The following is a 9,607-nucleotide window of genomic DNA, read 5'->3' on the forward strand; positions in this document are numbered from 1 at the left end:
ACCGCCCCCTCCCAGCAGGACAGCCAGTCTGGGGAGTAAAGCCTTCATGCTCTGGCCACTGGGGCCAGAATAAAACAGTGGCATTTTACGTGTCTGCAAACCAGGCGTATGTAGAATATCAACGTACATTTGAAACAAAACGTTAGCAAAATATGCTATGCTGGGCTCTGTGGCATTCAGCTTATTCACACAGAACTATAAAGATAAATAACTATAAAAATATTTAAATGGAATAATGACTGTGTTCACACTACAACTATAGATGGGCCTTTCAGCTCAAAGTTACTTTTAACTTTCTGTATGGCTTGCAGGGTTTGTCTTTGACTTGCCACAGATGGGACTTCTATTTTATGGACTTTGGCTAACTTTTGTTCATTGGCAGACAGACTCTATTCATAAAGTAGAGTCTATCTGTTCCCTAATGGTAAAAACATCTATCCATATACAGTAGAGTCTATCTGTTCCCTAATGGTAAAAACATCTATCCATATACAGACAGTAGAGTCTATCTGTTCCCTATGGTAAAAACATCTATCCATATACAGTAGAGTCTATCTGTTCCCTATGGTAAAAAACATGCCCACATTTGAAGGCACTGCTATGTATCTATCTATCCACAACCTTGTCATTTTTTCTTATTGTCGGCTTTCAGTGGTATCGTATCGTGAGAATATGACAATTGCCAGGTATTTAAAATATATGATATGATCATTTGATTACTAAACGTGACTTTGCTTACATGAACCATATTGTGATATACATTGGTATTGAGAATGCCCCTTATGACTATCGTGATATTGATTTCAACTGTATCGCCCAGCCCCAGCCAGTACACCCTGTTTGTTCTGCTCTCTCTCCTCTTAGACAACGAATGGCAGCAATTAATTTGGGATGGTGTGACAAAGCAACGTTCCTAAATGATGCGGTAAGTAATTCAGGCGTCTGTCTCAGAAGAGACTGATTAAAACCCATCTGCTGCGCGCTAGCCAGACCGTGTGAGCTAATGAATGCTAATAGTGCCCCGGAGACACCGAGGGGTGGGTGGGGATAACGTGGGAAGAAGGTAAACACAAAGTACCCATTTTGGACCTATCAACTACATTTCAGAGTGGTGTTTTCTCTCTGGCTTCCACTCCAGTTTGGTCTAAAAAGCACCTAATGAAGCAAGATGGAAAACACATCTGCTAATCTTGTAAAGTGACTCATTTGTAAATGTTTTCCCCAGAGAATTATCATCGTTTCTGCCTGGTATACATCTCATGTTATATTCCAGGAATTCCATGACCAGTTGGAATCCTGTGCTACTGTAGGTTTGTCCAACATGCACAAAGAGCAATCAGAGTACCTTTGTTATTTCACTTTCTTATTCTAATCAAGTTGATTCATTCACTAAGCATTAAGATTGGCCTAACTCTATTAGGAATCAGACTAACCATACGACCTCAACGCCCATCATTCTGTTTCCCACCAAAACAACAAGCACTGACTCTGTCACAGAGTGATCTACTTTATTATTGCATTTCATGTGGAAAAGCTGCCTCGACAACAGCCATCTTTCAAAGTGTACGAGCACCACTCTGCCATGTGGACATACGTAAGTGCTGCTTATTGTCAGACGAGTACAACATTCACTTAACTGAAACCAGACGTCTCGATGGATTCTGTAAGGCCAACGTCAAGTGGAGCTCATGGGCCGCACTCTTGACACCAGATAAGTAAATCAACACTTAAAAGATTGAAGGATTTTGACTTTTCAAAATCTAAAAAGGGGAGATTGAATCTTATTAACATACTGCTCACATTCTATCAGTATCTCAACTGGTACGGCGTTGAAAGACGAGCAAAAACAATGTCCAGGAATACAGTCAAAAATGCTTTAAATATCAACACTGGGTTGCCAAATTAAAAAATATTTTGAGGGAATGTGGTTGTGGGCAGACTAGAGACACTTTCACATCCTCTGGCTCTCAGGATGCAGGCATGTCACAGGAGGGGGCACCAGAGTGCAGGATAACACATTTAGCCTGATAAACTGGTCGGGGGATGCCTTTATTTATTATTAACGAATCTGTAAATCTAAAAGAATATTGGCTTATCTATAATGTCAATTCAAATGTCATTTTAATGTCAGATAAAAATGTTCCCTGATATTTTTATAGTTATCCTGCTAAATGTATGATCCTGCATGCCAGAATAACCCCAGTTATACCATGGTCTGGGTGAAAACTTTTCAGATTTGTTTTTCTGATTGGCCGGCAGGTGTGTCTTAGAACTGTTTAACGCACACATAGTCCGGCTCAAGTTTAATCACTGTTCTAAATTCATCCACATTATAGCATACTGCACGAGTGCACGTAGTACCAGCCCGTAGCCCTGTTGAGTCAACCAGCCAACTAGAGATTGTGATTTCCCAAAACTGAATAATACCACACATATAAACACAAAATTGCCTTGCTAGCTCACTCTTGTTGTAACTAAGATATAAGATATACTAGACATATCTAGCTACTACGGCTGCAAAATTCACATGTATTTTTAAGCTAGTAGCATTGTGTCGGCTAACTGGCCTGGTTGTAAAAAGGCTCTTGGCTTGATAACCTTTCCATCTTGAGTGGTCAGTCAGTTGAGGTGGTTCTTCGCCTCCACGTCGTACATTAAAACCGGTTAATGCACACCTACTCCTCGATTATCCCTTACATGTTATGAGGCTGTTCCACACACATATGGACAACAAGAGGACAACTCTGTCCACAATGGAATATTACACAGCTTATAATGACAAGCCAATAGAGAGCCAAAGTTGACATCACTTCCTGCTTCAGCATGCGTATCAAGGGATATCATCTGCCATTTTATTTTTCATAGACATTTCGTAAAATGACCAAGCAATTCAGCTATATTTAGAATCAGGAGAGACCCTAGAACATTTCACTCAGACTAACCTAAAAAAAAAAACACATTGAAAAATTATTTTCTTTAAATCTGCATTTTTTTTTATAAACGTTTTGGTCCGAGTGAAATTCAAAATATAAATATATCTGAACCGTTTGGTTTGAACAAGTAAAACTATTTTTTATAAGCACGAAATGTCTATGGGAAAATAAATGGCGGATGAAAATCTCTGGTACGCATGCTGAAGCAGGAAATTACGTTCACTTTGGCTCTCTATGGCCCACTGTTTGTTTAGTTCCCCTGAAGTTTCTTCATGATAAGGCTGTTGGGTGGTGCGTCGGTAAAAAGTGTCCCCACAAACGCGTGCGTCCCCCACAGAGTGTGGCGGATCACTTTGCAGCAGCCCAGGTCCTCGATCTGGAAGCCCAGGTGACGGTACCTCTCGTCTGTCTCAAACAGCGTGTTGTTGGTGTAGGACCCGAAGAACTGCAGAGGAACAGACCAGTGTGCTCACTCAACTGATCGCAATGTCATCTCTATTGGTTTCAATGGAAAACTTCTTTATTGTTCATTTCTGTTGTCATTTTCAGCCGTAACTGTAATGTTTAAAGATATACTGTAGTTAAACACAGTGATCTGACCTATCTGCTGTGCTTATTTTATGTAGCCTGCTGCGTTAGCATCTTTGATAACGTTAAACCAATTCTACCTGACAGGCTGGTCGGACTGACCGCTTGTTTTGGGTAACATTAAACTCAAGCTATAGTCTTCGTTTCTTTTGTGGCCCAACAGGTACAGTATATTAGGTCTCCAAACTAGCGTTCGTGAAAGTATTGTTACTTATTAATAATGAGTTATGAAAGCATCAAACGTGCATTTTAGACTGAACCATTTTTGTTTCATGTGAAAGAAGCAATCTGGAGCACACGGTCAAAGTTAAGCAGTATAATAGGCGCAAGCACAAGCAGACTAACGTTTCAACACAAAAAGTGTCTTCCTCAGGGTCAAAACTCAACTCTTTGAGTCCAACTCTGAGGAAGATACTTTTTGTGTGGAAACATTCGTCTGCTTGTTTGCACTTATTAAACTGCTTCACTTTGACCGTGTGCTCCAGATTGCTTCTTTCACATGTGTTCACTCAGTCCCTCTTCTGAGAGCCACCGGTCTGGCAAAGTTCGTCAGCTGAAGCGGGGATATTCCCTCTGTGTTCCATTTTCGCTTGATCTCAGTCGGTCCTCACCCCCGTTCGCGCCGCACCATTAAATTGTGTACATGTTAAATGTTGACGACAGGTGTTTTCTACCCCAAAGACATCAACAAACATTCTGATTGGCCTATAGCTAATAGCACGTACAGAGTAGTGTCCTCTCCAGAGAGAGTGGCGTCAGCGGAGGACCAAAATGCGAGACTCATTAGCCAATGAACAGCCAGGAATGGGTCTCGCGCTACTTTTGCATGCTAAAATAAAGCTGATAATGTACAATTTGATTCAAGGGATGAAAAACCCTTTCAAAGTACAACACAAACTGTCCATTTTGCTGCAACTCGACAGTGCTGCTTTTTTTTTTACTCAAGAGTTCCAGGACCTTACTTCCTGGAAAAAAAACTGGTCCATTGGAGTGAATGGAGATGTCGGAACTCTTCTATTATACGGCTCTGGTACAGAGTACAAGATCCTCGTGAGTCATCAGTCTCAGTTACTTTCACAAAATACAACTGTCTGTCTTGTAATCAGGAGTCATTTGAGTCGTTTTGGTTTTCACACTATATGACTGAGCTGTAACAGGGGATCACACATTACAAGATATTTCACCAGGAGAATCCCCGACAAGCCTGTAGTGCAAACGCAGTCTCACACCAGCTTTATTCTTTCTAAACACACGCTCGCACAACGATGATATCTCAAATATTATTTCGGGTTTCAATAGATAATAGTGACTTTAGTAAACATATACTGTATGATTTGCATTGCTACTTAAATGCTTTTTAAACTTGTTTTTTGGTTGAGGGACAGCAGTTTGTACCAATCCCAGAGAATGACCTTCTCAGTCAGACCACTTGCCTGTTTGTAGCGTGCTGCATGCAGCCAGCACACATCACCCCGGCCGTGTCTGCCTCACTACACTCTTCTCTCCTGACACGACTAGATATCAAGCAGGCTAGACATCCTGACACAACTAGATATCAAGCAGGCTAGACATCCGTCGGACCTCTGTGACTGATCGGTGAGTGAGTGCTCGGGGGAGCTCCCCGCTCACGACTGTGGACAGTTCACACTTAACAAGCGAGCGCCGATTTGCGAGCGCTGAGCCAACGTGATTTGCCTCTGATCGGGATTATGCGTTCCGAGGGCTCGGAGCGCATAGTATGAACTAGCCATGTGACCAGTGACAGCATTGTCTTACCGCTAAGCCTGAGGACGGGTCGATGAAGTCGGCCCAGAAGCCATCTTGTTGGAGGGCGGAGCAGATCTCCTTGGCTCCAGCAACAAACTGCACCAACAGAGCAAAGCACCAGGTTACTTTTGCAGAATTTGTTGTGTAGAAATAATTTCCTTTTTCTGCTTACATTGTGTTCACCGTAGGGACGCACCGATATGAACATTTTGGCCGATACAGATAACCGATATTAACATTGCTGTTACGGCCAAATCCGATAACTGATATTTACTGATGTCGATATGATCTGTATAAAACAAGTTTCTATGATAATCAATAGCTTTAAGTTAGTTAAGTACATAAAAGTGTCTGGGTGGTGAGCAGATGGTGGTATTTCACAATTTAGCAGGAGCTCAGTCAAACTGTCAGGCTCAGGTAACAGGGACTCGACTCAGACTCTTTGGTGACTTGGACTCGAACACTGGGGACTCGAGAGTCGACTTGGACTGGAGATATAGTGACTTGACTACAGCAGCACCGTCAAAGCACCAAATGACACCAACAAACTCTAGACAGCAACTCACCTTGTCGAGCATCTGCTCTCTCTCCTTGTCCACTTCGTCACACCATGACGTCATGTCATTTTGGGTCTTTTGGGTTACTGTGACAACCATCATACCAGTAGACGGTGCCTCGGGGAACATTGACTGGAAATCTGTTGATTTGAAGACAGTGAGACAGGGACATCAGATTTAAAACAGCAGAGAGAGATGTCACTTTTAGTCACTGCTTACGACTAGGATTGCTTTGTTATGTTGAGTCTCCCTCTAGTGGACAGCAATTTAATTTTAGAAATTAGAATTGAAGGCTTTCCTCCAACCTTTAGTTACCACACAGACAACTAAAGAGACAGAGTACAGTTCCAGACAAAGGTGCCTTAAGGATAAGTAGTGTAAGTGTTTCTATCAATATTTAATTAAAATTCTATGATATAATCATTATTAAAATGTAATTTGGATGTCTGTATTTTAATGTACCGTAAATAGTTTTATGTTCAAAACTCAAATCTTAGTTTGTACTTGATATATCTTAAAGTTGGAATTCTGTTCAAGAAAAATAGCTGTTGCCATGGTAATAACAAATATCGGTATATGGACACTGTGGTGACTACAGACCTGGCTACAGACAGAGGCAGCTGCATCAGAGCCAAAGCAAGCTTATTATACCAAGTTAACTCAAACTAAACTAAAACTAGGTGTAGTAGGTGAACACATTTAAAAAAAGAAAAAGACTTAAACAATATAGTATACTTGGAAAAACTAAAATAATGTAAAAAATATACAGAAATTGTCTTTTGTTTTACTCTTTGTCACTTTAGTCAAATTTGTCAACACAACAAGCATGATGAGGAGGCATTGGTGCATATGTTTGAGAGTGGGACGTCCACATGACTGAGTCAATTGCCTTCACAAAGTAAATTGAATTGAATACAAGAATTAAAAATTAAATCAAGATAAACAAACGAATGAAAAATACAAAAATAATAACTGAGCCAAAGTAGCACATTTAATTTCACCTTAATTTACTCGAGCACAACGTTGTGGTTAACAGTGCAGTACCTTTCTGTAGCAGCTGAGGGCAGCATTGTATGGCACACTCCACAGTGGAGTTGTCAAAGTAGTGTTCAGCTCTGTTGACAGTCTGTGGCGAGGCTGTCTCTTTCTCCTGACACAAACACAAACACATAACAGTCAAGTTTGGGTGAGGCTGGCTCAAGCATGTTGTACATCAGGTAAACTACTTAAAGCAGTGGTACTCAACCTTTTCCCTACTCAAGAAAAATCTTTCCAAGAGCCACAATCCCAAAAAGTCAGCAGTTATCTACAGTATGATGCACATGATATCAGCAGTTATCTACAGTACGATGCACATCCATATAAACATGAGTGAATTAAGCATGAGAGTGGTTTGACTCTTTAAAGCAGTTTCCCTGTCCTGATTATTATAGCTTACATTATTAGCCGACACTTACATGGGAGTCTGTGATAAACTGGGCCAGTATGAACTCGTGTCTCTCGCTGCTGGACGGGGCAGAGAGCAGGTCAGGGACGCTCCTGTGGGATGAGCTCTTCCTTTGTTCCTCTGTTCCTTCCAGGTGGGAGTCAAAGCCGACGTTCCCAGGCAGCTGGAAGCGCTGGTCCTGAGGCCCGAACGGACCCATGGTCTCATCAGGCCACACCGTCCTCTGTGCTGAACCCAGGAATCAAGTTTAAAAAAAGGGTTAGAAACACAAGGAGACTAAAAAGAATGATAAGACAACACTCACTTCACAGCGTTCACATTTTGTATTGGGGCCAGTTCTATTGAAGTGAGGCGGACACGGTAAATCCCACCATAAACCATAATTTGATTTCATTGGCTAACAGTAAGAGTTAGTTTACGGTGACCGGTTGGGAGAAATTTTGAGAACCCCGACGACACCGGAGGGATTCAAATGTCAAGTCTCAAAAGCGTATTGGTTTATCCACCGAATTTAATGTAACCCAAATTCGGTGCTTGGCGGGTGGATGTGTTGTGTTTAATGTTGTTAACCTACAGGACAGGTGTAAACCACCAAGTAAAATCCCTCATACTTGGATGTGCAAACTAGCCAAATAAGATTCTTATTTCAGACACTATCTAGTCAGGATTTCCGACTTCATCGTGTTCACTCTGTTTTTAACTTGGGATTTAAAAAACAAACATATGCAGCTAGCTAATTTCATTGGTAAAAATGTTCTGAGTCCCGAGTTCTGAGGTGTCTTGAACGCCATATTAGTCTAAACTACACAATGATTAGGGAAGCAGAAGGATGTGTTTGAGGCATTACCCATGTCAGGAGGTGTGAAGTTGACGTGGGAGGAGCCAGCAGCAGAGAAGGATCTGGCTCCAGCTACTCCACGCAGCAGCACCTGCAGCCCAGGCAGGTAGCTCACCAGCCTGGCCCTGCTGCAGAGCGCCTGGGGAGCACACACAGTTACATGCAACAACGTTAAGGTGCTGTAAGTGATACATTTTTTGTTAAAATAAGTGTTGAATAGTAACAGTGGATGGCTGTCGTAAAGTATTTAACACTGTATTTCTTAATACCACGTGCAGCACCTTTAACACGCAATACCTTGTCACGGTCTCCCTCTGGCAGTTTAAAAACAAAAACAACCAATATTTGCAAAAGCATGTAGCGTTATGCTAACAATAACTTAATCGTCGACCAGCATTTTCTCTCTCGCTCCCTCCAAGTGACTTACATTGGCCATCCTTGTGGGCCTCTCTCTCCTTCTGTTGTCCAGTTGTATTTCTGTAAAAGTAAACGATAACAATTGATGGACCATTAGCAACGCTCACTTTATGCTGTCACGTAACAACACCAAAGAGAGCAACAAGGTGAACGTTTTACCACCAGCCAGTTACCAGCCACAGCTTGCCTAACACTTTGCAGAGCTCGGTAGCTATAGATAGCTGTTTAGTTAGTCCCTTTCAGAAATGTGTTGTCACTTAAGGGGCTAGCAAACAGCTAACGTTAGACCAAGGTTTGCATTAACGAGCTGACATAATGAGACATACCTCTTCGCAACACCAACACCTGTTAGCACTTCCAAAGTGCATTAATTGCAGTCCATTGGCAGTCGACGTCCAGAGGTCAACAGTATTTGACGTCGCCGTGTATAGTAGTTAGATGATACTATCTCGATTTCAACGAAAAGTGTTTACCCAGTACCCATACGAATTACAAGTTTTAAATTGACCTAGCGTCAGCTAGCAGTAGCATAGCTGCTCAATTCACCTTGTGGCATGCGCTATTCTGTACGGAAGGTTAGGAAGGACAAATATGTCCCATAATACCTTGCAAAATAAAACTCCAATCCACTTTGTAGTCACCAGATGGCGGTATTTCACCACTATTGGATAAACATTATTTCAAATCGACCTGCGAGGATCTTGACAGCAGAGGTTGGCCCTGTCCGTCCGTTCTAATAGTAACACATCCATGGTTGTGACAGACAGGAAAATAGTAAGTAGTTTGTCTAAAGGTCACATAAGCTAAGTGGTACATCAAACAATGATTTATTTTCCATTTTACAAGTCATTTTATTCACGATGGAGGTTTGAATCTGTAAATTGTATTGTAGGGAACCAACCTTCAAATAACCCTGTTTGACAGAATAAGGATGTAGGCATGTGACTTGGAGGTAATGATGCCTTCAGTTTACATCATTTTAGGACACGGGTTAGGTTGTCATCAGGGGATAGAGGCTATTATCTCACTGGCATCTGACATCAAAACCAGACCACTTTAT

General features: G+C 41.7%; 1 protein-coding gene across 1 annotated transcript; it reads right to left on the reverse strand.

Moving 5' to 3' along the window:
* Window positions 1-3,036: 3,036 nt before the first annotated feature.
* On the reverse strand, window positions 3,037-9,077 carry mmadhcb (metabolism of cobalamin associated Db). Its single transcript, XM_083638876.1, has 8 exons — window positions 8,874-9,077; window positions 8,558-8,607; window positions 8,140-8,269; window positions 7,303-7,520; window positions 6,890-6,995; window positions 5,855-5,985; window positions 5,298-5,384; window positions 3,037-3,378 (listed from the first exon to the last, which is right to left on the reverse strand). Exons 2-8 carry the CDS (start codon window positions 8,564-8,566, stop codon window positions 3,184-3,186), a joined length of 876 nt encoding a protein of 291 aa, XP_083495002.1. The 5' UTR covers window positions 8,567-8,607; window positions 8,874-9,077; the 3' UTR covers window positions 3,037-3,183.
* Window positions 9,078-9,607: the final 530 nt, after the last annotated feature.

The sequence above is a fragment of the Poromitra crassiceps genome, assembly GCF_964638095.1.
Source record: "Poromitra crassiceps genome assembly, chromosome: 6".
Taxonomy (NCBI): Eukaryota; Metazoa; Chordata; class Actinopteri; order Beryciformes; family Melamphaidae; genus Poromitra; species Poromitra crassiceps.

What these genes read in the sequence shown, in the direction of transcription:
- mmadhcb (XM_083638876.1), bottom strand. An exon ending in CTTCACACCTCCTGACATGG is followed by an intron (nt 7,521 to 8,139) that starts GTAATGCCTCAA and finishes TCCTGGGTTCAG; the next exon opens with CACAGAGGACGGTGTGGCCT. An exon ending in GAGAGCAGATGCTCGACAAG is followed by an intron (nt 5,385 to 5,854) that starts GTGAGTTGCTGT and finishes CTGTTGGTGCAG; the next exon opens with TTTGTTGCTGGAGCCAAGGA.